Source organism: Callorhinus ursinus, unplaced genomic scaffold, assembly GCF_003265705.2.
Source record: "Callorhinus ursinus isolate GAN/ISIS: 27379988/994484 unplaced genomic scaffold, GSC_fseal_2.0 scaffold8, whole genome shotgun sequence".
Lineage (NCBI taxonomy): Eukaryota > Metazoa > Chordata > Mammalia > Carnivora > Otariidae > Callorhinus > Callorhinus ursinus.
This window is the reverse complement of record NW_027397070.1, coordinates 1,805,958-1,833,647: the sequence shown is the minus strand read 5'-3', so window position 1 is coordinate 1,833,647 and position 27,690 is coordinate 1,805,958. Positions and strand designations below refer to the sequence as shown.

Genomic DNA, 27,690 nt, shown 5'->3' with positions numbered 1-27,690 from the left:
AGCTCTCTCCGTCCCTTTGCTGTGTCAGCACATGGCACCTGTCTCTAGGCCATGCTCACACCCTCCCCACAAAGGCACACAGCGTAGGGCGGGCCTGCCGGTCCCATTCAGTAAGGAACCAGAGACATGAGACGCAGTGGGGGCCAGAGTCTCTCCTAAACCACCAGTGGTTTGTAGGCCCCTGCTGAGAAAGACCGAGTTAGATATCAAGGAATAACTTTCTGAGAGGGGGAAGACAGGATCCTCCCAGTCTCCTCTCTCTCTCTCTCCCACCCTTCCCCCCATTTCCACATCCCCAGCAGCAGAGACTTCCTACATCCTGGGCATCCGTGTGCACCATGCCTGCCTCACCCAGAACTCGGTCCCTCTCCTGCCTTTGCCTCTGTGTCCCTCAGGCACCCTCTCTGACCTCTGTCCCTGGATCCTCCTGCCCCAGATCCGGTCCGGGCAGATAGATTTGAACATCACCAGATGGTTTATTCCCACCCGAGTTGGTAAGGGGGAGGCGCCAGTATCCATGGATGCCCGGGAGAATCCCACACCTCCCTCCTAGCCCAGGGGGATGGGGTTGCATAAGGGGGGTTTGTACAGAACAGGGTAAGTGACTCAACCTCCGGATTTCCTCCTCTCAGCTCAAGACCACTGCCCCTTGACTTATTTTCAAGGTTCTGGGTGATGTGACCTTTGGTTGTTTCAGCATCAACCCCGAGTTGCTTTCCCACCGCTCAGAACTGAGTCTCCTCCCAGCCCCCCATTACCCTGCGGCTCCTCGGGGCAGAGGCCTGGCACCACGGCTGGAAAAGAGTCAAAGCCCCACTGTGAGAAAAGAGCACACCTGATCCCTGCATGAGCACAAGTGGCGAGCATGCCCCCAAATCTCTGGCAGATCACATCCCAGGGAGGAGACAGGTAGCCAGAGGTGGCACTTTCTGAATGAGGCTTTTAACCTGACCTCAGCTGGCATGGGCCAAAGTAACTTATTCAATAAGTATTTGTTGAGCATCTTTCCCGTGCCGGGCCCTTGCCAGGTGTTGAGAACACCGTGGTGACCAAGACAGACCCAGCTCTTAGCTGAATGGGTGGGAAGAAAAAGGCAACAAACAGGTGCACTGGGTGTCTCCCTTTGCCGTTCTAGATCCCCTCGACCCCCGGTCATCCGATTGTGCTCCAGGCACAGGGTAAAGTCGAGTGCTTATGCCCCAGCTCTCTCCCGTCCGGGACGGGCACCTTCCACTGCCCCCTCCCCCACGATGCCGCCCTTATGGTCTTGGGAGCAGTAATGGAGCCTGCTAGCTAGCCAGTTCCTGCATCATTCCTTGCAGCTTTCCCACAGTCCTGTTCCTTCACGCCTCTGCAAAGCACCTGCAGTAAATTCATTAATTAGCCATTCAGGGAAACCAAATAAACAAGCAGGAAGGGAGGTTATTTTAGCTAGGGTGGTCAAGGAAGGCTTCTCTGAGGAGGTGACATTGAAGTTAAAACCTAAAAAATTTCAAGGAGGAGACAGATGTGCCAAATTGGGGGGAAGGCCTAAGACGTCCAATGATCAAGAAAAAGAAAGGAAGCCAAGTGAGGCTGGCTGAATGGAACGGAAGAAGGAAGGGATAAGCAAGAAAACACCTTCCTCCATCTGGAATGGAATTGCCAAGAACTTTCCATTCCCTCTGCGGGAGAGCCCAGTCCCTAAGAAACTGATAGGGGAAAGAGAGCAAGCTTCCAGCACCCAAGCCCCTTCTCCTGCTCACCCCCACCCCCACAGCAGAGTTGCTGCAGGGAAAGAAGAGGCAGAAAGAAGGAGCCCCAAGGCGCTAGTCCTCAGGACACAGTGACTTTAAGAAACAAGCAAATCAAGGTCCAAACAGCACATACATGCATTTCCATTGCTTTAGACTCCACGGTGGGCTCAGGCCCACTTTTCCTTCAGGAACTGAGCGGGGGACAGGGATGGGAGTGCTGAGCTGAAAGTCAGGATCTCAGGCCTGGGGGAAGCGGCCAAGGAGAAGGAAGGCTGTTTGGTGATACCGGGAACAGAGAGGAAGCTGCCCAAGGTGAGCCTGCCAAGGTCAGTCCTGCAGTGGCTGCTTGTGAAAGCCGCTCCCCTGCTCAGTGCACACCTCCCCACCCCACCCCCCTCGGATTGCCACATGCCTGGGCCCCCAGGGCCCCCATCCCAGTGTTGCAAGATCCCGGTTGGGGTTGTGGGGGTGGAAAGGGGCCTCTTCACCTCCACCCCTACCCTGCGCCAGCCAGGGAGGGGGCTATGGGATGCAGTATGGGAGATGCTGAAGCAGTGATAGCCAGGGCTGGCTGAGGGCCTGGGTGCCTCCTCTCCAACAGGCCAGTCACTTCCTGTCACCCTCGCTGGCCCCCAGCAAGCACACCTCTCCTTTCAGCCTGTGCTGCTCCCAAGTGGGAATGCTCCAGCTTGGACAGGACTCCTGGCTGACCTCTGTCAGTGCAACTATAAGCAGGCCTGGCCCCAGAAAATCTTCATTGGAACAGGAGAAATTCCCTGAGGCTACCCCGCTAGAGACTGTGGTGGGTATTCTCGGCGGCAAATGGTTGCCACTGGCCGTCAGTTCTGACTTCCGGGATAGCGGAAGGGTCCTAGGAGTTGGGAAAAGGCAGGCTTCCTAACCAGGAGAGCCCCACCTACAGAGCTGTGGCCTCCCCTTTGGTTTTAGAAACAGAGATCTGAGGTAGGTAGAGGCAAGCCACCCACAGACTGGATCCCCCAAGCCCCCCAAGCCAGACTTCGCTGTGAGGCCCCAAACTGTCCAAACCTCTGTTGCCCCCCACACCTAGCACTGCTGCCCCCCATAGCCAGGCCATCCCACCCTGCTGCAATCGGGACGGTTTGCAAAACGCCTGCTGGCTCCCGCTTTGTCACCATCTGAGGTTAGGGCTGCGCTCAGGAGATAAGCCCAGGCCCCACCCGCCATCCAGAGTGAGCCGGCTGGCCTGCTGCAATCGGGACGGTTTGCAAAACCCCTGCTCACTCCAGCTCTGTCACCATCTGAGGTTAGGGCTGCGCCCCAAGATAAAGTCTAGCCCCGCCCACGGGCTGGGCTTCCAAACCTCTCAAGCAGCATGGCCAAGAGACAGAGCTCCTGGGAAGCCACTCAGGGTCTGGAAGCCTCACTCAGGCCCAGCACAGAGATGCCTCCGCCTGTGGTCCCCTCCCCGCTTTTCCCCTCCCCCCCAACCTCACCTCTGCGCACCCATCCTCATTACCACCCTCTCCCCACACTGGCCATCTGCTCTCCTCACCGTCTACCTTCCATCCCCACCCTCCCTCCCCACTCACGTCCCTCCTGTCTCCTCCCCACGCCCATTCATGTATTCATTTGCTCAAAAAATTCTCATAACACCTACTCCAGGCTGGACACTTTGACTGTTATAGAAGCTACAGGATAAACGAGGAGAGCAATCCCTGCCGTCGTGGGGCTCACAGATTTATGAGGGGGACAGACACACATAATACCACAAATAAACTGATCGTTCCAAATGGGCAGTGCTATGTGGCAAAAGTAAAGGGTGACCGGGACGGATGTTAACAAGGGCACCTGACTTAAAGGTGAAGGTCAGGCAAGGCTTCTTTGAGGAAGTAACATTCAGACATCTGAAAGGTGAGGAGTCAGACTGGCAAAGAGCAGAGGTTCCCAGCAGACCGAGAAGTATCTGCTAAGGCCCCAGGCAGGTCCTTCCTGGTCACTGACAGGCTGGGGGAGAGGCCAAGTCCGAGAGGTGCTGACAAGCACAGGGAGGTTGAGGCAGGTCGGTTCTGTCCAATGACTCTGTCTTCACAGGGACCGAGGTACTCAGTGCCAGCGACTGAGCAGGACGCTCTGAGGGGCGGGCGCACAGGTGCAAGACCCCAGGCGCCAAGCGGGAAGAGGACTGAGATTTCGGTCTGGAGAGAGCCCCCGTTGAAGTCAGTGATGACAACGGAGTGACCACAGGCTGTCCTCTGGGGTGACTGCCCTTGGTGGTCCTTAGCTGCTGGGGGCCGGTGTAGAGAAGACGGACGTTGGGAGGCAGGATGCACGGCACAGACAGCGAAGGGGAGTGGGGGGCACTTGCGAAGGAGGGATTTGGTGATGAGCCTGGAACCCCAGGTGGAAGAGGAAAGACAGGAAGGGCCAGCGGTTCTGCCACGAGCCCCTAGAAGAGCTGCAGTGAGCCCACTTGAGCAAACAAACTGTAAGGAAAGGAGATCTTATCAGAGAGTGTGATGTTCGATTCAGTTATTTCATAGGTGCTGCAGTTTCTGGTGATGATAAGGCTCCTGGGAGTGGCTTGCTGAGGTGGAATGGAGAATGTTCGAGATGGGCGAGTGAAGGAACCGAGGGGTCAGTGTGCTGGATGGAGCATGCGCACGGACGATGACACCACCAAGACATGCCTGCTCATCCCCACCCTCTTCCACACCCCGTCCTTGTCCTAGCTGGGCCCCACTTCCTCCCCTTCCTCCTCAGCCCCCTCCCTCCCAATGCCTCATTTCCTCCCCCTGCACCCTCCTCTCCCCCTCAGCCCCTCCTGTCCTCCTCACCTTCTGCTCGGCGGTCGGCCCCGCCCTCTGCCCCGCCTCATGCTCTCCCTACCCTTCTTCCCTCCTGTCTCCACCTGGTCCCCCCGCCCCCCTCTTTCTCATCCTGCTCCTCTGACCCATCGGTTGTACTTTTACTCGCCACGCTGTGCACTCGAGAACACGAGAGCGTGGTGGCTTAAGCCCCACATTCACCACCGACCCACGCTGCCTAATTTTGCTGTGCCTCGGTTGTAAATTGGGCTAGTTATAATCTATCCTACCCTGGAAGGTTGCCAAAAAGAATACATGATTCTAAAGCGCTCACAAGACGTCTGGGCACAAAGGGGATGCTCAGATAACTGTTATTCTCACCCTCTCTCCTTACCTACCTCCTCTCTTTTCTCCCAGCCACCTTCCCACCTGCATTATCCCTCTGCGCCTACTTGGCACCTCTTCAAAGAGGCACCGGCGAATCAGACTCAGCCCCTGCCCACAGTCTAGCAGGGCAACAAGCACAAAAATAAATGTCAGGAGACTATAATAAGCGCTACTTGAAAGATGTGAAAGAATGTGCGAGGCAAACCACCTCTGCCCCGGGGGAGTAAAGGAAAAAAAATCTCAGCAGGCGGAGACCCTCTCAGCTGGCTCTGGAAAGACGAGGAAGAATTTGCCAGGCAGAAGCAGGACAGCGGTATTTCAGCAGAAGAAACACGAGGTGTTTCTTGAGCTGTTTCTGCTGGAAGGTACAAAGTTCTGCACGCATGTGTGAAGCTCGGAAGAACCCCTGCCCTGGCAGGGGCGCACCCTCCTCGACGCGGCCACAAGAGGGCAGCAAAGCACTAGGAGTGACTGCTGCGGGGCGGGGAAACCTGAGGAGAGCCACACAGACCTTGACCCCCTTGGGCCAATAGTGACAGAGAGGGTTTTCCGCCCAACCAGGAAAAGGAGGGCGTCTGACACCTGGATAATAAGGTTCGTCTTAGAAAAAGAACAAGAGGGGCGCCTGGGTGGCTCAGTTGGTTGGGCGACTGCCTTCGGCTCGGGTCATGATCCCGGCATCGGGTTCCCTGCTCGGCGGGAAGCCTGCTTCTCCCTCTCCCACTCCCCCTGCTTGTGTTCCCTCTCTCGCTGTGTCTCTCTCTGTATTTGACAGAGAGGGAACACAAGCAAGGGGAGTGGAAGAGGGAGAAGCAGGCTCCCCAGGAAGTGGGGAGCCCGATGTGGGGCTCGTGGGGCTCAATCCCAGGACACTGGGACCATGACCAGAGCTAAAGGCAGACGCTCAACAACTGAGCCACCCAGGCGCCCCATAAATCTTTTTTTTTTTTTTTAAGTAGGCTCCAAGCCCAGCATGGAGCCCCATGTGGGGCTTGAGCTCACGACCCTAACACCTAACCGACTGAACCTCCCAGGTGCCCTTTAAAAAGTCTTTGCTTTCTCCTCAAAGCAACCTTGCCAGGGAAGTACAATCATCCCCCTTTTGCAAATGGGAACCTTGAGGCATTGGGCCAAAGTCACCTGGGTGGAAATCGGCAGAGTTGGTTGGGCTCCAGCGTTTGGCTGCCTCCCTTGTAACTAGTCGTTCCAGCCACAGGTCTGGTATGTCCAAGGATAAAATCCAGCCTCCCCGGGAAGTCAGCAGCCCTTCTGTAAATTCTTGTCCTGTCTGTAACTAATTAGCTGTGTTGCTTTACGTCACTTCACCCCTGACCTCTTTCTTCAAAAGTTACGCAATGGGGTTAGCTTCCATTCCTTCATCCACAAACTGATGACTAGGCCCTGGGGACTGTCGTGAGCGCTGTGGCTACCAAGCCAGGCAGGAGGCAGGCTTACCTTGACAGAGTGCAGGACGGCCAGGGAGAGCAGCTAAGCCAGGGATGATTGCTGGAGAGGCCCCTCCTGTGAAGTGGGCTCCCTCCCCTCTGGCAAGTGTGGAATTTGGGCAGAAGGTGTTAAGTAAGAAAGGCTTCCCAGCATAATTAGAGGGCAGGTAGGAATTGGCCAGGCAGGCAGGGAAGGGAGGGGTATCCAGGCAGGGGAAACAGGATGTGAAAGCACAGCGTGAGCAGAGAAAACAGGGAGTTCCGAGAGTTGGGTGAGAACCTCTTTGAACATATTCTATTAATGTCCATTTTAAGAGGTGACTTTCCCTTCCAGCATGCCCATACGTGGCTCCGTGAAGCCTCACAGAACTAACGTGACAGCCTGTCCTAGGAGGTGTCAGTCAGCCAACGTGTATTTGCTGAGCACCTACTAAGCGCCCTACACAGATGGGGGAGGTGCCTGAAAGCCTTGCAGTTTCCTTAGAGTCCGCCCAGGTCTGATAGTGGGGCCAGGGACATGCAGAAGCCTCGTTTGCCCATCTCCAGTGAGGTAAGTAGGCATCTGTGAAGCACAGAGTGTCCCCACAAACAGCATTATGTTAACACCAATTTTTTAGTTCTGGGAAGGTTCCAAGGTCGTCTGCTCAGAAAGACAGGAATGGGGATGAAAGATGAAAGAGGGTTAGGAGAGATTCCTGAATGAGGCAGGCTCCTCTCTGGAAAGATCAGTTGAGGCCTTCCTAGTAACACGGCCTCCTCCAACCCCCCACCATGACACACACACACACAGCTCCCCACCTCTGGCACCCCCAGGAAGCAGCAGCTTTGGCCCCTGTGGTTCACATCCAACCTCCTGGTGGGAACTGTAGATTTAGTCAACAACACTCAAATCTTGGAAAAATAAGCAAGAGAGGTGGAGATGGTATGGAGAGAGAGAGTAGAAAGAGGAAAGCCAGAAGTGAGTGAGGCAGGGAAGAGGGGAGCCCAAGACAGGACCCAGGGCAGGTTAGGGAGAAACACTTGCAGGATGTTTCTCCTACCGCTGCTCCTGCTAAGGACTGCCGCGAGCAGATGCCTGCATGAGGAGACCCAGAAGTCTGTGACCCTTCTCCGGCCCCATCTCTCCCAACTTGCCCCCAACTTCCGCTCTTCCACCCTCACCCTGCCTGGCTCCCGTGACCCTCAACCCCTGAGAATCCGAACCTGCTATATCAGAGACCCTGTATCAGATGGAGCTTGGGATCCTGAGGGAGCCAGGATGAGAGGGGGACCCGGAGCCCTGGCCCTGGCCGCAGCCAGACAGGCTGCTCAGCAACTCCAGGGGATCCTCGCAGGTGAGTAGGGGAACAGAAGGAGGCAGGGAGGGCTGAGGAGCAGAGGGCTAGGGAGGAAGACAACCAGAGAAAAGGAACTCCAACATGTTGGGGTGAAATTGACCGCTCATCTTTTTAAGTCCCTCCAGTGCAAGGCCCCCTGCTTCTGAGTCGAGACCCCGCACAGTACTGCCATGCTGTCTGGGGGGACCCAGACACGCCAAACTACCACAGGTGAGTTCATGTCGTTGAGAATGTATATACTACCTCTTCAGAGGTACCCAGAAATGTCTCCAGCTCACCTACAGATATCCATTCTTGGCAGATGCAGCCTCTTGAACCCAGGGTACAAAGGAGAGAGTTGCCTGGGGGCAAAGGTGAGAACAATCGCTCAGATTTGGGAATCTGAAGATCTCTAGCCTGCCTAGACTTCTCCAAGCCCATTAGCACCAAAATTACTTAATGTGCTTTCTAACAAATGTAGATTCCTGAGACCCTTCTCCCCCTGGCATGTTATTAAATCAGAGACCTGGGCGGGGGGGAGGGGTGGCAGGAGTCCCTATTCTGATAAAGACTGTCCACTCCTCACTCCCAGTACCCAGTTTCCTACTGTCTTCATCTGCTAAGCTAGATGCTGCATTTCACCCCTGGCCAGATCCCTGATGCCCATCTCCGTGGTTATGCATTGTGGCCAGAGCAGGGTCCCCCACAACTGGTCCAGCCAGATGGGCCCGGGGTCCAAGACACTGATTTTCTCCTATATGTGTGGGTGGCCCACACTTCCAAGTGCCATGGAGAGGTGAGACCCAAATCAAATCCCTTTCCCTGCCTTTCTTAAATATCATGGGAAGGGGGAGGGAGCACAAAGGCAGTTTTTACTAAATTGTGCTTATTCGAGGTGACTCGGTCATGTTGATGAAGTTTGGGTGCGAGCTAAGCCCTTTCTTTTTTTTTTTTTAAGGTTAATTTTGTTTTTCGGGAGATAGAGAGGGGGAGCCTGTGTGCACTTGCCCACACAAGAAGGGGGAGGGGCAGAGGGAGAGGGAGAAGCTGACTCCCTGCTGAGCAGGGAGCCTGATGCGGGACTTGATCCCAGGACCCTGGGATCATGACCTGAGCCGAAAGCAGACGCTTAACCAGCTGAGCCACCCAGGCGCCAGGAGCTAAGCCCTTTCAAACCATCCCTTGGTACTGAGTTCCCTGGGTGTCTATTTTCAGGAAGATTTTCTCTGTGTTCCCTCACTTCCCTGCTTCCCTCCTCTACCTTGTCCTGGCCCATCCATAGCCCTCTGTCATGGCCTATGCTGCCTGCTGCCATCTGGACTCGGAAGACAGACCCCTTGCTGGGACCATCGTCTACTGTGCCCAGCATCTCACCAGCCCCAGCCTCAGCCACAGTGACATCGTCACGGTGACTACTACATGATGAGTAGGAAGGCGCAAACAGGTTGGGGAGAGGGGGCAGGTCACTCAGCTTCCCATGAAGTGGAAGAATCTACTAAGGATGGGGGACAAGATGTCTCAACTCTAGGAAGAGCTGATTGGGCAGAGTGGGCTATAGAGTGGCGGGTCAACCTGCTCCGTTCCCCCGTCCCCCTCACCCTGCGGTCATTTGTCCTTAGGTCACACTCCATGAATTGCTCCATGCTCTGGGTTTCTCTGGACAGCTCTTCAAGAAGTGGCGGGATTGCCCCTCAGGACCCAGTGGTAAATGGGAGGAATGAGGGCGAGCTTTCCCACGACGTCAACAAGAGGGGATCACCACCACCCCACCAACTCCTTCCTTCCAGTTCTGCTCCCCCCTTCCTAAGTGTTCCTTTCCTCATATTGCCTTCTTCCCCTTCTGTGCTCAGCTAGAGAGGACTGTTCAACAAGGCAACAAGTGACAAGGCGAGATGAGTGGGGACAGCTGCTTCTCACCACCCCAACTGTTAGCCACAGCCTGGCCAGACACTTGGGAGTGCCAGGGGCTTCACCCGGTGTTCCCTTGGAAGAAGAGGTGGGAACGGGAGCACCTGGCGGAGCTGGAAGGAAGAGGGGGCGGTCGGGTGGCAACCAGCTCCCTCCTCCCTAGGGCCCTTCGTCTTCGCACTGGGAGGCCCGACTGCTCCAGGGTTCTATAATGACTGCTACCTTCGATGGTGCCCGGCGCACTCGACTCGATCCCATCACTCTTGCTGCCTTCAAAGATTCGGGCTGGTACCGAGTCAATCACAGCGCTGCAGAGGGGCTGCTGTGGGGCCGGGGTAAGAACAGGGGAGGATGGCAGAGGGGCCCTCACGACCCGAGTCAGCGTGCGGGCAGTGAGAGGCTGGAAGGGATTTTCTGCTGCTGAGGTGGAACCGAAGCCGTGAGCACAGCAGGCGCTGAGGGATGCTTAGCATTTTGTTTGTTCGGAGGGCTCTTTCTCTTCCTGTCTCTCCAGCAGGATCTGGCCCGGAATTTGGCCTGGTGACTACGTGTGGGGCTGGCTCCTCAGACTTCTTCTGCACTGGCAGGTATGTGTGCTGCGTGGTTGAGGGGCTGTACGGCCATCGGGGACCCTAGTGGTCAGGTGCCATCCCTTCCACACAGCGGACTGGGCTGCCACTACCTGCATCTAGACAAGGGAAGCTGTTCCTCGGACCCCGCGCTGGAAGGCTGCCGCATGTACAAGCCCTTGGCCAATGGGGTGAGACAACTAGAGAGAACAGAATGAAACAGACAGGCCCCGAGCGGAGTCAACGTCTAAGACATCTCGGCAAACACTTTTCTGCCTCCTGCTCTGCCTTTCAGAGCGAATGCTGGAAGAAGGAAAATGGGTTCCCACCTGGGGCAGAGAACCCCCACGGGGAAATTTACCATTCCCAGAGTCGTTGCTTCCTTGCCAACCTCACTTCACAACTGCTCCGTGAGGACAAGACCGGGCATCCCTCTGAGATCCCACACCCGAAGGAAGCAGAGCTCACTGGCCGCTGCTACTTACATCAATGCACAGAGAGAGGAGCATACAAGGTGCAGGCGCAGGGGTCACCCTGGGCCCCATGCCTTCCTGGAAAGGCCATTCAGGTGGGTATCATAAGTGAAAAGCCATATAGCGCATTGGCGAAAAGGGAGTTTAAAAGTGCTTGGAATAGTAGTACTATTCAACATATTTAGATGTTCATTCATTTTTTACTAAGTACCCATTGAGTCCATGACCCCGATCTAGATTGTACTTTTTCCTTAGAAGGAGGGCTTGAGCAAGCAATTGAGGTCCTAACTACACCCTGCTATGTATTTCCTTGCAGATACCTGGGTACTCAGGTCTTCTCTTCTGTCCCCGGGGTCGGCTGTGTCAAACTAACGAAGTTACCAATGCTGTTACTTCCCCACTTGTGAGTCTTCCACCCCAAGACCTGTCATTCCAGCTGTCTTTACAATTAGCTGGGCCCCCAGGCCACTCGGTGGGGAAGGAAGAGCTGGACGGGCTGACTGAAGCGGTACTCCAGGCTCTGGTGAGCAGAGGCAGCCCCAGCAGGTAAAAGGGCACTTCAGGCTGAGGATTTCTCCAGGGGGCCAGGGGAACAGCTTAAGTGGGTTACTTCACAACTCTCCTCTGAAGACTTTGTCCCACTCCTAAGCCTGTACCTGCTTCAGGAGATAAGACTCTTCCAGGGACTCGACCTCCCTTAAGAGATCCAAATGTCCCTATAGGTGCTATTTCCACAGCCCCTCCACTACCACTAGTCTGGTGTTCACTGTGTACATGGGCAAGTCCCCTGGCTGCCAAGGGCCTTCAGTTGGTATGCTGCACAGGGCCCTGACCCTGACTCTCCAGAAGAAGCCCCTAGAAGTACATTTTGGAGGAGCCAGCTTTACCACAGGACACACCAAGTAAGATAATATTCCAAGTGGTTTTCTTTCAAATTCCTGGAGTCCAGATGTTTGAAATTGCATTAAGTACTCACTCATATGTAGGTCCTAGACAGGGTTATTAATTTCAGAAAACAACTCATATGATCACGTCAGGTCTGTCACTACGGGACACCTTTCCCTCCATAATAAGGGGGTTCTCCATCTCTAGGACATACGGACCCCAGTCCTCTTCCTCCCTTATGTACCAACGGGGCACCATGTCCAGTTTCTCAAACACCATAGTCTAACTCTTCCCTTAAACCATTTCCTTCACTGCCAAGTTAGGTCTCCTTCCAACAACTTAGGTTGCTGGGAGACTCAGATCTTGGTCTTTTTCCTACTTTCAGGTTCTATATTCCTCTGATTTCCTGTGTAGCTTACTGATTGGATGAGGCAGGGTTTTGTGAGCTCTGTGTATTAGGATAAAGGTGAAGCCCTTCACCTCCTAAGCCTAGGCATTATACCAAGCCAAATGTTACCTCTGTGTTCCTAGGTTGCTGGTTACCTTGGACCGTAATCCCTTTGTGACCCATCTAGCACTGTCCACAGGACTCTGCCTAACACTGCTTATTCTGGTGGGTGCACTGGGAACCGTGGCCTATCAGAAACGAGCTACTCTTCGGGTGGCACCATCTGCCCCTCACCATTCACCAGAGCTCCAAGACACAAGGGGCCCAGCTGGGGGAATAAGGGAGGTGTGATGTTACCCACAGCATGACAGGGTAGACAGGGCAGATTATTTCTTGGAAGACAACCGGATGGCCAAGTGTACATTTCAGTTCTACTTTTCTCAGAATGCCTCTTCCTCTACGTATCACCTCCATACTAGCCTTGTAATGAAAAAAAGCAAGAGACATGGTTCTGAAGATTCATTCTTTATTTTGATACAAAAAATAAACCCTTCAACCTATAGAGAGTGTCACTTGTTTTAATATCACAAGCAACCTTACAGAATAGGAATCTGTTACCAGATTCCTGCTCCAAGAATATCACGTATGCTTTAGGAAAAGTCATTGCTATTTGGATTCAAACAAACATCAGTGTGAAAGGAGTAACTAATTATCTCCTTCTCCTGATTTTTCCATAATTTTACAAAATCATCGCTAACAAAGCCAATAGTTGGGATGTCACATAATTATGCCAGGATCTGGTAAGGGCAGTGAAACCAGCCATGTGAATCCAGTTAAACTATAGAAACATGACCTTTTATTGTCCTTCTCTCCTGTTTCTGGAGTAGGAAGGCTCTACTTTATAGCCCCATGGGCCAGCAATATACTTGAGTTATAATGTATAGGTTCCTTCTGGTTATACTTGCAGAAGAAGCCACAGAATTCTTGAGGGTCTGACATGTAGAAGGAGCAAGCTAGGAGGCAGACTGCTGATCTGGATTTACTTAGATGGAAAACATTTATGCGAGCAATCCAGCTGACAGGCTGTTAACGTTGAAATAACCAAGCCTTGGGGCGCCTGGGTGGCTCAGTCGGCTAAGCATCCAACTCTTGATTTCGGCTCAGGCCATGATCTCAGGGTTGTGAGATCGAGCCCCACGTCGGGCTCGGTGATGGGCATGGAGCCTGCTTAAGATTCTCTCTCTCCCTCTCCCTCTCCCTCTGCCCCTCCCCACCCCCAAAGAAATAATCAAGCCTGTACTGGTCAACAAGTTCAGTCAGCTGATGAGGATACCATCCCTAGACCTTTAAGTGACACATTTGAAGTTCTCACAGTAAAGTTGCAACTCCATCAGCTGTGATTATCTTCTTTGTAATGCCCATCAGTCTTTACCAGCCGTAGCAGCCACTGCCTGGTAAAACTTTGCCACGAAGTCTGGCTCACTGACCTCCAGCTGCCTGACAAATTCATTGCGCTCTTGCTCAGCCCAACCTCGAAACCACTGATCCCAAAGACGTAGCTGGCACTCAAAGATACAAGGTGGTCGGTTTGCTCCAGAAACACTAAGCTGCTCCAGCCCTTCCAGCAGTGGCTGTAATTTTCCTGGCACTGCCTTAGCTACCAGGTCCTGTAGGAAACGTTCACGCTGCGGACTTGACCAACTGGCAAACCAGTGAAGAATACACTTCATCTCCTGGGAAGTGATGTAAGACATTGGGGGAGGGGAAGAGTTGGTAATACTGTCTGGTACTGAGGGTAAGGGAGAAGGGAAGGAGAGTGGCATCGAAGAGGAAGATGATTCCAGTGGCATCCTGAAACATAAAAGCACTGTTATATACTCTCTAGATAGAGTAACCAAAATACAACTTCCCAACAAGGAATCTTATCACAATCAGCATCTACAGATAAAATTACTTTTCAACAATTCAGTTTACAAGAAAACAATAGGGTACTTCATATAGGTTATTATCCAATCACCTTAGAGAAGGTAACTCAAGACTAACTTTGTTTCATACTTGCCAACCTTCCTGTTTTTCAAACTCATCACCCTCCCCAACCACTGCTTCTCTCCATTATTCTCATAAAAAAACCTAAAAATAACCAACGTATTTCTTGCTCATTCTCTGTGGCCTACTTTTATGTTCCAGGGTGAGTAAAGAAAAAATGATTAAATGTTGGTGCATCTCATCTTCCTTGAAATGAAAAAAGGTACACATTTTTTAATCTAGTACATGCAGCTGATCTGGGCTTAGATGCTAATCATTCCAGAGCTATCAACAGTGAGAAAAGAAAAAAAATTTAAAAAAATCATATATGAAAGAGCTGCCTTTGTAATGTGCATATAGCCTCTGAAATATGCCCAGAACTTCTTAACATCCATTACTTCCTTATATTTCCAGTAAAGCACCAGGAAAAATTGAAAAGCAGAGGGTGCCTCACCCAAAGTAAGATAACACAGTAAGAAAAAATAGACGCCACCCGTTTATTCAAGACTGAACAAAGTCGGGGAGCCTGGTGGCTCAGTCATTAGGTGTCTGCCTTCGGCTCACGTCATGATCCCAGAGTCCTGGGATCGAGTCCCGTATGGGGCTCCCTGCTCGGCGGGGAGCCTGCTTCTCCCTCTTCCACTACCCCCTGCTTGTGTTCCCTCTCTCACTCTCTGTCAAATAAAATAAAATCTTTAAAAAAAAAAAAAAAGACTGAAAAAAGTCTAGTCGGTTTGGTGGCTTAGGAGTGTAACGTGTTACACTGCTGTAAATGTATGACAATTGATGTCTTTGCACATTTATCGATGCCCTGCCATTGATTTGCATCAGTAATGCAAATAGGTCAGTTGACTTGAATAGATTTCAAGTTCCACAGTTTGAATTTCCCTTTTTTTTTTTTTTTAAGATTTTATTTATTTATTTGACAGAGAGAGAGGCAGCGAGAGCAGGAACACAAGCAGGGGGAGTGGGAGAGGGGGAAGCAGGCTTCCCGCCGGGCAGGGAGCCCGATGTGGGGCTCGATCCCAGGACGCTGGGATCATGACCGGAGCCGAAGGTAGACGCTTAACGACTCAAGCCACCCAGGCGCCCCCACAGTTTGAATTTCTAACAATGAAAACCTTAAAACTACTTATCAATGACCTATTTTACTGTTTTGCGTTCCTTCCGCTGCAAGTTGGGTTTGTAGTGACAAAGAAAGGAATCCCTAAGCAATCAACATCAGTTCAGTACCCCAACAGTCCAAGGAGATTGCCTTTTTCACAGCAATTCCTCCTAAGGAACTTTATTCTCTCACTCGGGTAAGGCAAAACTTTCTCCGAGTCTTGCCTCCACAGCAAACTCAAGTTCAACGATCATGAATTAGTTCACAGTCTGGGCCCCAAGGCACGGTGCTGCCACTTGCCCACTTTGGAGGCCACGAGCCTGGCATTCCAAGGACCCAAAGAGCAACGTGGTCTTAGATGGGAGTGGCGGGGATTCAGAGATTGGGAGGCGGCAGCTGTATCGGTAGCAGGGCGGGAAGTGTGCCCCACTAGGGTTACCCGCAAACACCGAGTCTAACCCGGTCCAGAGAAGGACTTCTACCCCGCTTACCTCTCCTCTCCTCTCACAGGGCACCCGAAGACCGTCACAAAAGTGCTTAAATTCCACCAGGCGCCGCCGCTTCCATGTTTCCTGAAAACCCTAACCAGGGCCAGCCCGGCAGCCCACGCACTTCCGGTCCCGGACCAGCCCCAAACACCCAAGCGCCTCAGCGCTTCAGCCTTAGGTTCGGAGATAGCCGAGTAACTCCGATTTTGGTTATGCCAGAGTCGAGGGCTTCCGAGTACATTCGATTCAAAGCCTCGGTGAGACGAAAATAACCGAGCTCTGAAAGCAGAGCGAGGGAGGGGGAAGCGGCTGAGAGGAGGGAAAGAACTGATTGGTGCCGATGTGGAGACGGAAATACACGAGCAGTTCCGGAGGAACCCGGGGAGTTCTGAGTGGTAATCGAGGGGTTGACTATAGCAGTGGGCGGGGTCAGCTCGGTACGTTCGAAGGGCGTTGGCGGAAATTACCGAAGATGCCCGAAGCCGTCGGGACGGACCCGAGTACCTCACGCAAGATGGCGGAGCTGGAGGAGGTGACTCTGGACGGGAAGCCTCTTCAGGCGCTGCGGGTGACCGACCTGAAGGCCGCACTGGAGCAGCGAGGCCTAGCGAAGAGCGGGCAGAAGAGTGCTCTGGTCAAGCGGCTCAAAGGGGTGAGAAGTCGGCGTTGCCGGGGTGTCGGAGGGGAGCGGACCCGGTAGAGACGAGTCTCTGCCGCGGCGCAGGCGCAGTGTCCGGGCTCCGCGAGAGCTCGCTCAGGCCGCCAGCGCGAGCCTCCGGATCCGCGCGCACGGTAGTTGGTGAGGCTCGCGCTGGAATAGAGATAGCGCCGGTTCCCGCCTTAACGGCAGCGGCGCGAGCCCAAAATGGGAGGGTGCGCGCTACTCTCCCGGAGTGTCTTAAGCTCCTTCCTCCTTCCCCCACCCCCTCCTTGTTTGTGTCTGTGGTCTCGGCGCATGCGCTGCAGAAGGAGTTAAATCCCACTACTACCACCGGCGTTGCTGGCCTGAGGGGGGCGAATTGGGCTGGGTCGGAGTTAGGGGTATAGTTGGGCGGAGGGGTTAATGGGGTTGGTGTCGGTGTTGGTGTCCGGAAGAATAGGATTGGGATAGAGTAAAATGTCTACCTGATTAGATTAGGAGGTGAGATGAAGAGAAATCTTGATTTGAAGGGACTCGGTTATAGAGGGGTGTATAATTTATAGGGCATCCAGAAGCAATTTGGGCGGATAAGAGTTTGGTGAATATTGGTGAGAGAGGTGGGGCAGGTTGATATATGTTGGGGGTTTTGAATCGATTTGAGTAGCTTAGGGTGGGATCGTCATGAGGTGGGTGGATTTGTGTGTATAGATTTGGTGTAAATGGAGGGAAGATGAGGATGTCTTGGTTTTAATTGGGGTTAATTAGGATACATGGCCTGTAGTGCAGATTAGGGCTGGGTTGGCTCAAGGGTTAAATTGACAGACCGTTGCCTCTACAGAAGCTGACGGTTCTGTGTGTGGATTGGGTCAGCCATAGCTTAGAGTCTGTGGTCATTTTGCTCTATAGCCCCTTTTTTGAAATTTTTATAGTTGATAAATCTAGGTGCCACTCTGTTGGAAACAATACAAGTTCACTCAAGTAGATCTTGTCCTGGGTAACTGACCAGGTAATTCAGTCAGGCCAAAACCAGCAGCCCCCTGTTGGTTTCCTGTATTTGAAGCTGACTTGAAGTCATTTTACCTGCACGACCAGATTTAGAAGGGGCATTAGTCAGAAGTGCAGAAGATAATAGGGACTGTAGTACAGGTTCTGTCACTGTCACTGATTTTATTACATAGCCAGGTCATTGATTTTCTCCATGTGCCTGCATTTTACATTTGTATTTTGGAGAGCAGTAACAATGGCTACTTTTAAGGGTCTTCTGAAGATGAATGAGAGTTAGTAAAAGGCTTTTAGGTCCCTGGAAAAGGAGTACAGGTTAAGTGTGTATGGTTAGTCATTGCATTCACTGAAGAGATTGGGGAGGGCTGGGGGTTTATTCCCTTAGATTCTGACTTTTGCCCTTCTCTGTACCAGGCTCTAATGCTAGAAAATTTACAGAAACACTCAACACCCCATGCTGCATTCCAGCCAAATTCCCAGGTAAGAAAAAAGGTTCATTAGATAGGGTGGGCTCTTTGAATGCACAGACATATGGAAGGACATAATGATGTATACTTGATGCTTAATTCCTCACCAGTATTTTTCTAAGTTCCCTGGGTTGGAAATTTCCTCATACCGGGACGGTTGAGCTCTAATAAAGAATTCAAGAACCGAATTAGAAGAGCTATTAGTTAATTTCTGATACTTACAATGGTATGTGCAGAAAGATGTGGCTCCAATTGATTAAGCGTAGTACAAGAATATGAAGTCATTTACTTGCCATTCATTTGGGGAAAGTAGTTGATGTCTTTGAATGTAGATATGAAGTAGACAATCAGTAGGGCAGTGTAAGAAAATACTTGCTGATCAAGAATAACTCTTGTGTTGGGCGCCTGGGTGGCTCAGTTGGTTAAGCAACTGCCTTCGGCTCAGGTCATGATCCTGGAGTCCCAGCATCGAGTCCCGCATCGGGCTCCCTGCTCAGCAGGGAGTCTGCTTCTCCCTCTGACCCTCTTCCCTCTCGTGCTCTCTCTCATGCTCTCTCTCTCTCTCTCTCTCTCTCAAATAAATAAATAAAATCTTTAAAAAAAAAAAAAAGAATAACTCTTGTGTTGAAATAGATTTTTCCAAGAATCCAATCCTGTGGAAATTATCCACCCTCACTAGTGTTAATGCTAACTATGCACTTACTCCTAAATATCATTAGGAAATTTAACCTTTGGAGGCCCTGCATTCCTAAGTTCCAATGTATAATATGAGAAAAGTTTGGACTATATCCATAGTTTTATAACTGCTCTGCTTTGGTTTTGTAGAGCTGCTTTTGGGGGCTTCCTGGGAAATATAACCTTCTTCCCAAGTGAGCAGGGGTTCACACTCCCCTCTTAATTAGATCTACTTTTATCTTGTATATTGAGTTTCAGTATAAGATAATCTTTAGAAGAAATCATTCCACAGTTTAAAAAAATAAGATTTTTAGACTTTGTGATCTCATAAGATTCTTTTCAGGTCTTAAAATCCCCTCATTATAGCATGTTATATACGTAAAGGAAAAATCCAGGTCTTCGTTAGTGCAATGTTGTGTGGCTCTGGTACTAGATGAAGTCCCAAGATACTGTGGAAAAACAAGAGAGCCTTCCTACTCCCTGGTTACCACTTCATTAAGCTATATCATAACCTAGACAGTTTACAGATGTTAAATATAAGCTTAAGAAACTGCGTAAGTTAATCAGTCTGTGTTTATATTCCTTTCATTCATTGCATTTTAGTCTTTTAAGCTTTGCTTTTATTAACCTAGGATTTTTGCAGCAAATGTATATGCTCTCTAATACATGCAACCCACACTTCATCAATGTCCGTTGAGTACCAAGATACTCATCTGTATTTTAGGTGAAGATAAACATTTACCATGCTTAGGAAAGATGACTAAAAACATAAACGATATTTATTCAGATTTTTTTCATTTTTTTGGAGTTCTAGTAGGACTTGCTAAGCAAGAAGGTTCTGGGAGAAGGACTTGCAAAGAGAAAACTGAAGGACAGAAGAGTGCTGTGGGAGTCTGTGTTGCAAGAAAAATGGGAAAAGGGATTAAGCTCCTGGATTTTAAATAGTGTTACCAAGGATTTCTTCCCACCCGAAGAAAATGGAATTAAAACTCTGTCTAAATGCTGAACAGACATCCCTTTTCTTAATCTTTTGCTTTCATACTTTAAGTACTGTTATTTGAATTTTGGAGATGTTTGACAAAATGATTCCTGGATAGGTAGAGATTGACCTTTTTTATCAAAAAAAAAAAAAAATGACCTAGTATGAACTAGTATTATTTCTTTTCAGTTCTTGTTATTATGTAAAGGAAAATTTAGATTGTATTTAGATAATATTTAAGATTAAAATTTTAGATTAAAAGGCATAATTTTACAGGAGTTTTGATTTTAAGCCATTTGGGCATTGCTGGTTGGGAACTGAATTAAAATTTAAGAAATTATGTGCAGTTCTTTTGGCCATCTTTTATGAATCATAGCGTTCTTTATTTTGGTCCTCAATAAGAGTAGCTTAGAAGAGGGCCTTCCAACATTTTGATTATCTTTCTTGGACTCAAATATAAGGAGGAGAACTTTGCTCCATTGAATTTTCTTCTCTGTGTTTTCCTGGTTTGCTTTCCTTGACTTTTCTTTTTTCCATGTCTTCTACACAGATTGGCGAGGAAATGAGCCAGAACAGTTTCATAAAGCAGTATCTGGAAAAGCAGCAGGAGCTACTTAGGCAGCGTCTGGAACGTGAAGCCCGAGAAGCTGCAGAACTTGAAGGTAAGCCCAGACTGTCACAAGGAGTTTTTCATTCTTACTCCTGTCACTGAGTAGATAGGCCTGTTTAACTAGGCAATTTCAGGAATGAGGCTGAAACGGCTACTTGCTTTGGTAGTTAAGCCAAGTGAGTAGTTTGTTTACCTTTTGTCAGGGAAGAAAACACTTAATTTACCTGTTAGAAGAGGATTCCTGCCAAGAGGAAGAATTAAAAGTAAATTAAGCTACCCTTTAAATGAGGTAGATCTTAATCCCAGGGAGTTTTTCTCTATGTACTGTGCTCTTTTTAGTATATACTCTGTGTCCCGTGACTTTGCCTGATCTCCTTCACTCCTCTACATATTCCCACATGCTTAGCCCTTCACTCCCTCCCTGCCCCGACCCAATCTGTACTTTGCAGAAGCTTCAGCTGAGTCGGAGGACGAGATGATCCATCCTGAGGGAGTGGCTTCCCTGCTGCCTCCTGACTTTCAGAGCAGCCTGGAGAGACCAGAGCTGGAGCTCAGCAGACATTCGCCCAGTACGTATCTCCCTCCCCACTGCGCTGTTTTGTCAATCCTGCGTAGTTGGTGGGGGGAGGTAGTTAGGCCTCCATTCATGCTAAGCCTCCATTAGAGTCCCAGGGAAATTCTGTGACATTGATACTTCACATCTGTTTGTCATGGGAATTATGTCCTTTTGGAAGTCTGCTTTCATCTCTATGTCGTGTTAACCCCTCAGAGTGTTTTTCTAAGGCAGTATGATGTTTCTTCTCTTCTGTATCTCTTTAACCTCCTCTATCTCTGGATTGAGCAGTAGTCACAACTCTCTGTCATTCCTTCACCAGTTGTATAGATTATCTGTTGCACATCCAGTCATTGCCCACCCCCAAAGGGGTGTCTGCTGTGGTTTATTAATTCATTCAACAAATTTTTGTTAAGTGCCTGTTGTATGCCATGCACATGCTAGGCACCAGGAATATAGTAGAAAAAAGACAAGTCTCTCCCTTAATGAAACGTATAGCCTAGTGAGGAGAGGGACATTAATGAAATTATTATATAATTAGTTACCATTGTGCTGTGTGCTCTGAGAGGCAGTGCAGAACATCATGTGAGCGTATTACAAGGAGCTCTAACTCAGTGTGTGGAGTTGGTTCAGGCAAGATTGGTTTTTTCACATAAATATTAAGCACCCAGTTTTGTATAGTATTTCAAGCAAAAGTCTATAAATGCAGCCTTTGTTTTCTAAACTATGTAAGATGGTATAGTTTTAGGAGAAAATGTATATAAGACACGTGTATAGTAGGTAGATATGTTAAACCAATGTGTACGTTAAAAGTATTTTGAATCATTATTAATGTTAGTGGTCGTAGGGAAAGTTATCACTCCATATTTAATATTTTTAGAACGTGTGGAAGTTACTAGCTCTTCTGATTAATATAGAATTCCTTTTTTTTTTAATTTAATTTTATTTGAGAGAGAGACAACAAGCATGAGCGAGGGGAGGAGCAGAGGGAGAGGAAGAAGCAGACTCCCTACCGAGCAGGGAGCCCGGCATGGGGCTTGATCCTGGGACTCCAGGATCATGACCTGAGCTGAAGGCAGACACTTAACTGACTGAGCCACCCAGGCACCCCTAGAATTCCTTTCTGAACATAGATTTTTAAAAGATACTTAATGGTAGAAGAAAAATAAGTTGTTTTAGAGATCTCTTTTCTCCTCAAATACAAAAGTAGCGGAGCCTCAATTGATCCATTTTGCTCTTAGCACTCTTCCCTGATTGTAAAGCCAGGAGGAAGGAGAAGACTCTTCTAAATTAGTGTCTCTTTTCAAGTAAAAGTCAAGAGAATATTTATTGAGTTTCTGCTGTATACATATCTTCATGCTAGAGTATATGGGGAGTTAGCACTTTGTAAAATCTTTTCAGGAGAGGGGCGCCTGGGTGGCTCAGTCGTTAAGCGTCTGCCTTCAGCTCAGGTCATGATCCCAGCGTCCTGGGATCAGGCCCCTCATCGGGCTCCCTGCTCTGCGGGAAGCCTGCTTCTCCCTCTCCCACTCCCCCTGCTTGTGTTCCCTCTCTCGCTGTGTCTCTGTCTGTCAAATAAATAAATAAAATCTTTAAAAAAAATAAAAATCTTTTCAGGAGAGAGAAGATAATTGCACTTAAAGCCAACAACAGAAGATGATGTGTTTTAAAGTGACATAAATAGTGCAAACAGACTATAAAAATATAGAATAAAAGTTCTCTGAGGACTAGAGTGATTAGAGAGAGCTTCATGAAGAAGGTGTGGGATTTGAGCTGAGCCCTAGAAATGAGTAGGATTTGAATTGGTCCAGAGGAGACAAGAGAGTATTTTTAGGAAGGAACAAAAGCATAAAGATAGGGATGAATGTGATATTTTTAAAGGATAGGTAATAAACGAATCTAGCCAGAGTAAAGTATTCTTTTCATATTCAAGAGTAGTCAGAGGAACAATGAAAAAGGTACATTGGGATAATATTGCAAAGGGCTTTGAGTATCAAGCCAATGAATATAAGATTTTTTTTTTATTCTAAAGTAGGGGGGAAACCATTGAAAATTCTTGATAGGAACATGATTTGTTGAGGAACTCTCTTTAAAAAAAGAGTCTCTCTCTCAGTTCTAAATGTAATTTGAAATGAAAATGAAAAATGGATCCTGAAATAGAAATAAGGTTTCAAAAGCAAATAAAGATTTAGAATAAAGGTAACCAGTCTCTTCAGTCCTTTTTGTCATCAGCTGGACTCTCCCTGTGGCGGTAATTGATGAAGCGGGGACAAAAACAGGTCAAAGAAGAGGAAAGATGGAGGCGAAAAATAGAAAAGATGAATGTAGTAAATTGTAGAGTAGCTAACAGTTGCCATTTGTGCTCTTCAGTGTACTCTCTGCCATAAACTTTCTTACCTCTGATCTTGGCTAGAATATGAATCTCATGGATGTGGTACAAAATTTGGTCAGGGTCCTAAATGGGAGTGGTAGTGGGAGTTCTAGCGGTGTTTAGTTGGATCAGTGGTAATGCCTGGAGTTTACCCAGAAAATTAGATTCTTTCAAAATGTGCGATGTTAGGGCGCCTGGGTGGCTCAGTTGGTTAAGCGACTGCCTTCGGCTCAGGTCATGATCCTGGAGTCCCGGGATCGAGTCCCGCATCGGACTCCCTGCTCGGCAGGGAGTCTGCTTCTCCCTCTGACCCTCTTCCCTCTCGTGCTCTCTATTTCTCTTTCTCTCTCTCTCAAATAAATGAATAAATAAATCTTTAAAAAAAAAAATACAAAACGTGCAGCGTTAGTCTGCCATAGGCCAGTAAACTATTGGGAAGCCAACTTACTTGGATATTTTGGGGGTTTTCTCTAATTAAGATTTTCATTAAAGGAAGGCTTTTAGTAACAGTTTGCTAATCAGTAGTGGCACCTGAGGATATTTTTTTTGGTATTAAACTGTTTTTAAGAATATGGCTTCCTGGGCCCTACCCCAAGAATCTCAGGGAATGTGAGTCCTGGGACGACACATTTTTTTAAAGTCCCCTAGTAGTTAGTTAATCAACTCAATTTGTGAATGACTAACTGAAAGAATAACTTTTCAGTATTGTAATTAATCAGGATCTTTGGCTTATATTCCAGCAACTTCCTGTTTATGTGTTATAGACAAGACCCCAAATAGGAAGAATTGGTTTATAACATCCTTCATGGCTCTCCTTCTTGACTTCTCTCTCTACCACTTTCTTCAGATTTTTCTTATGCGTTGGGAGACAGTATCCATCCTCCATAGTCAGAAGTATAGACTTGCCTCTAGACTGTGATTGGTTGTACAGAAATTCTTATTGCTATGAATTATTTCAGAAAGAGTCCAGTCTAGGAAAATAGAAAAACATTTAAAAATGGCTATCAGTATACAGATTCTTTAACAAAGGTATAGCTCCAGGGGATTTTAACCAGCCTTTTTCTTATAGGGCATATAGTTCTCATTTCTTTTTCTCTTACTAAATCTGGAAGCTGAGAGTCTAGAGAAATGCTAGATAAGTTACTCAGCTAAAATGAGTCAGATTTAGGTTTGGTGTCATTGCCAGGTCTCCATTCTCTTAATTCCTGCTGCTTATTCGTATTCAGGGATTTGTTTTCTAGAATGAAGATACTACTTTCCTATATGGCCCTTATAAACATTCTTCACTTCTCTACTGTCTAGCAGCCTGAAGCCTTCTGACTTTGGAATCTTGGAAATCCTACACTTAGCCTCGCTTTTCTTTTTTTTTTTTAATTTTTTTTTTAACTTATTTATGAGAGAGAGCACGAGAGAGGGGAGGGTCAGAGGGAGAAGCAGACTCCCTGCTAAGCAGGGAGCCACATGTGGGACTCGATCCCAGAACTCCGGGATCGTGACCTGAGCCGAAGGCAGTTGCTTAACCAACTGAGCCACCCAGGCGCCCCTACCCTTGCTTTTCAACGCCTGAAATATATTTCTTCACTTGCAGTGGCTCCACCCTTTGCTGAAGGTGCTCAGTTTCTACACATCACATTAACATTTGTTTTAAGACATTTAATGTGGCCATGTTCCCGTTATAGAAGATGTCACCTTTCCCAGAAGCTTGTCTGCATCACATCAGTTCCTTACAGGGAGCTAGAAAGTGATTCCTCATTTCTTCTTGTTTTTTTCTTCTTTATATTTTGTGTTGCTTAGAAGTTCCTCTTTTATGTCTGAAGGTCCCCTCCAGTTGTCATTTTTTTTGCAAAACATTCATGACGAAAACTTTCTGAATAGCCCACATCTCTTTGATGACTTAAGTGCTTCCAGAGAAGTAATCATCTAGAATCCTATCACTGCAGTTTTACAACATCAAAACAACATTATGATCCAGTAGAAGAACATTTAGCTTTCAGTAGGTGGAGAAAGAGGCTATTTGCTTGTACATACCTAATTTTAAAATCACAACTCCAGAACTCTTTGACTTGTTTAACACATTTATCTCTGACCTACTTCATAAAACATGTCTTTCCCACCGCTTAAAATCACATTTATTTATTCAGAGCGTATGGATGCTTATGGAGAGCTTGTTATTCACCACAAAGCATCTTTAGTATGGCTTTAGATATGTGCATATAACTCTTGTTTTTAAGTTAAAAAGAAAACAGCATGTTTCTTAGAACTTGCAATGATAGGTAGGGATGCCTGAGTGGCTAATTCGGTTAAGCATCTGCCTTCTTAAGCATCTGCCTTCCGCTGAGGTCATGATCCCAGGGTTCTGAGATGGTGCTCCACATTGGGCTCCCTGCTCAGCAGGGAGCCTGCTTCTCCTTCTCCCTCTGTGTGCTACTCCCCCTGCTTGTGAGCGCCTGTGCGCACACGCGTTTTCTCTCTCTCTCTCTCTCTCTGTCAAATAAATAAACAAATGAATTTGGAATGATAAAAGCCAGTACTTGGGATGACTAGCCTATAAATTTTAGCTGTTCATAGGATTTGAAGAGTATATTTTTTCTCCAGAGAATAGGATTTTTTTATCCTTTTAAAAATACTTATTTTCTTATTACAAAAAGTAGTATGTATTTATTAAAGAAAATTTGGGGGTTCCTGGGTGGCTCAGTTGGTTAAGCGACTGCCTTCGGCTCAGGTCATGATCCTGGAGTCCCAGGATCGAGTCCTGCATCGGCCTCCCTGCTCAGCAGGGAGTCTGCCTCTCCCTCTGACCTTCTTCTCTCTCATGCTCTCTCTCTACCATTCTCTCTCTCTCTTAATAAATAAATAAAAATCTTTAAAAAAAAATTTGGAAAAACTAGGAAAAAAACCCAAGTTTTTAAATCATTCATAGTCTCACAAACTAAAAAAAAAACCTCAGTTGATACTTGGCTGTATAATTTTCCTCATCTTTTTTTGTCTGTGTAAAGGTTAAAATATCTGCAATATTCAGATCATTATTGTTCCTCCAACCTAGTTAACCTCTTTTTTTTTTTTTTTTTTGTAAGAGAGAGAGTACGCAAGGGGACAGGGAGGTGCAGAGGGAGAGGGAGAGAGAGAATCTTAAGCAGGGTCCACACCCATTGTAGGAGCCCAACAAGGGACTTGATCTCACACTCCTGAGATCATGATCTGAGCCGAAATCAAGAATCCAATGCTTAACCAACTGAGCCACCCAGGCACCCCTTCTTTTTTATTTATTTTTTAATTCTTAAGCATCTGGATAATTTTAAGACATTTTTTTTTAATTTTTATAAAAACGTCCAACACGGGGTTTGAACTCACAACCCTAAGATCAAGAGTCACATGTTCTACCGACTGAGGCAGCCAGGCACCCCCAAGACATTTTTTTAGAGCAGTTTTAGGTTCATAGCAAAATTGAGAGGAAGGTACAGAGGTTTCCTGTATGCCTTCTATTCCCACACATGCATAGCTTCTCCCATTATCAGCATTCCCCCATCATTGTGGTACAGTTTTTAAAATTGAAGAACCTACATTAACAAGTCATAATCACCCAAGATCCATAGTTTACCTTAGAGTTCACTCTTCAGTTGTATGTTTTATGGGTTTGGACAGATGTGTAATATGTACCCATCATTCCAGTATCATACAGAATATTTTCAGTGTTGTGAAAATCCTCTCTGCTCTGCCTGTTTGCCCCTCCCCCCAGCTTCTACCTTTTTTTCTTTTTTGTTAAACTATAAAAATTGCTTATTTTAAACTTGTAGAGGAACTTTATCTAAAATTAATGGAAAACAAATTTTTTTTCAGTTTCACTCATTTTGTAAAAAACCTATTCCGGGTTATTTAATTATGAGATTATTACTGATACTACAATCCCATTATTTATTAATTCCTTACAGATTATTCCTCAGTGTTTGTTAGAGAATCTGGCCTGTTACTATATATCCTAACCATAGATCCTGTACACACACCCATAATGCAAGTCTTTATTCAATAACCCAGATATGAAATGGTATATATTCAGAGATCCTGTGAGTAAAGTGATCATGGAGTAAAGTTTTACAAAACATGTGCAGTCTTTTAGTTCATTTTATGTTTCCTCTTTTAGTTACAGAAGCAAAGACTAATTCATTTTAGATTGTTGGGATATAGAAGTAAGACTTTGGGTTAGAGCCTACACCATCTGTTTTATTTGTGCCAGTTTAGTGTAGGACATGGTTTTGTGGATCATTTGAGCCTTTTGTACTATATTAAAATTGAGCCCAATCTAACTAAGTATCTGGAATATACTCATCTTGAGGCTGTTTTCTAAACTGATTTCTCATCAATATTTGCATTGCTATTTTGTGTAATTTTTTTTTTTTAAGATTTTATTTATTTATTTGACACAGCGAGAGAGGGAACACAAGCGGGGGGAGTGAGAGAGGGAGAAGCGGGCCTCCCGCCAAGCAGGGAGCCCGATGAGGGGCTCTATCCCGGGATCTTGAGATCATGACCTGAGCCGAAGGCAGACGCTTAATGACTGAGCCACCCAGGTGCCCCTATTTTGTATAATATTTTAATACTGGTAGGAAACTTAGAAATCTTTCAGTCCGTCACTGCCTTTTTCTTGGTCAAGACATTTAGACCCAAATTGGTGTGTTTTTGTTTTTGTTTTTTTTAGAGAGTGAGTGAGAGCAATTGCAGGAGAGTGGGGAGGGGCAGAGGGAGGAGAGAGAGGATCTCAAGCAGGCTCCACGCTCAGTGCAGAGCCCAATGCGGGGCTCAATCTCATGACGCTGAGATCATGACCTGAGCCAAAATCAAGAGTCGGACGCTTAACCGACTGAGCCGCCAGGGTGCCCCAAGACCA

At 47.8% G+C, this 27,690-nt stretch overlaps 3 protein-coding genes across 10 annotated transcripts in view; 2 read left to right on the top strand and 1 right to left on the bottom strand.

Moving 5' to 3' along the window:
- Window positions 1-7,381: 7,381 nt before the first annotated feature.
- Window positions 7,382-12,244, top strand: CIROP (ciliated left-right organizer metallopeptidase). Its single transcript, XM_073894840.1, has 14 exons — window positions 7,382-7,688; window positions 7,808-7,901; window positions 7,993-8,044; window positions 8,323-8,466; window positions 8,953-9,078; window positions 9,290-9,374; window positions 9,521-9,666; window positions 9,742-9,913; window positions 10,096-10,165; window positions 10,242-10,338; window positions 10,443-10,715; window positions 10,937-11,166; window positions 11,343-11,522; window positions 12,037-12,244. The coding sequence occupies exons 1-14, from the start codon at window positions 7,382-7,384 to the stop codon at window positions 12,242-12,244; spliced, it is 2,184 nt and encodes a 727-aa protein (XP_073750941.1).
- A 158-nt stretch (window positions 12,245-12,402) lies between these two features.
- On the bottom strand, window positions 12,403-16,111 carry CUNH14orf119 (chromosome unknown C14orf119 homolog). Of its 2 annotated transcripts, none has more exons than XM_025870331.2 (2): window positions 15,979-16,111; window positions 12,403-13,744 (listed from the first exon to the last, which is right to left on the bottom strand). In XM_025870331.2, the coding sequence occupies exon 2, from the start codon at window positions 13,741-13,743 to the stop codon at window positions 13,315-13,317; it is 429 nt and encodes a 142-aa protein (XP_025726116.1). In that variant the 5' UTR covers window position 13,744; window positions 15,979-16,111; the 3' UTR covers window positions 12,403-13,314. The 2 variants fall into 2 exon arrangements, with proteins under 2 accessions (XP_025726116.1, XP_025726115.1); XM_025870330.2 differs by lacking the exon at window positions 15,979-16,111 and adding an exon at window positions 15,515-15,640.
- ACIN1 (apoptotic chromatin condensation inducer 1) overlaps window positions 15,837-27,690 on the top strand; it is a 33,821-nt gene continuing 21,967 nt past the window's right edge. For 5 of the 7 annotated variants that reach the window (XM_025870327.2, XM_025870325.2, XM_073894943.1 and 2 more), the window contains exons 1-4: window positions 15,837-16,163; window positions 17,568-17,633; window positions 19,825-19,936; window positions 20,334-20,453. In XM_025870327.2, the coding sequence (XP_025726112.2) occupies window positions 15,852-16,163; window positions 17,568-17,633; window positions 19,825-19,936; window positions 20,334-20,453 (610 nt within the window). In that variant the 5' untranslated portion in view covers window positions 15,837-15,851. Of the gene's footprint in view, window positions 16,164-16,589; window positions 16,653-17,567; window positions 17,634-19,824; window positions 19,937-20,333; window positions 20,454-27,690 lie in introns of those variants that run through there. The other 2 variants (XM_073894945.1, XM_025870326.2) reach the window with 2 other exon arrangements.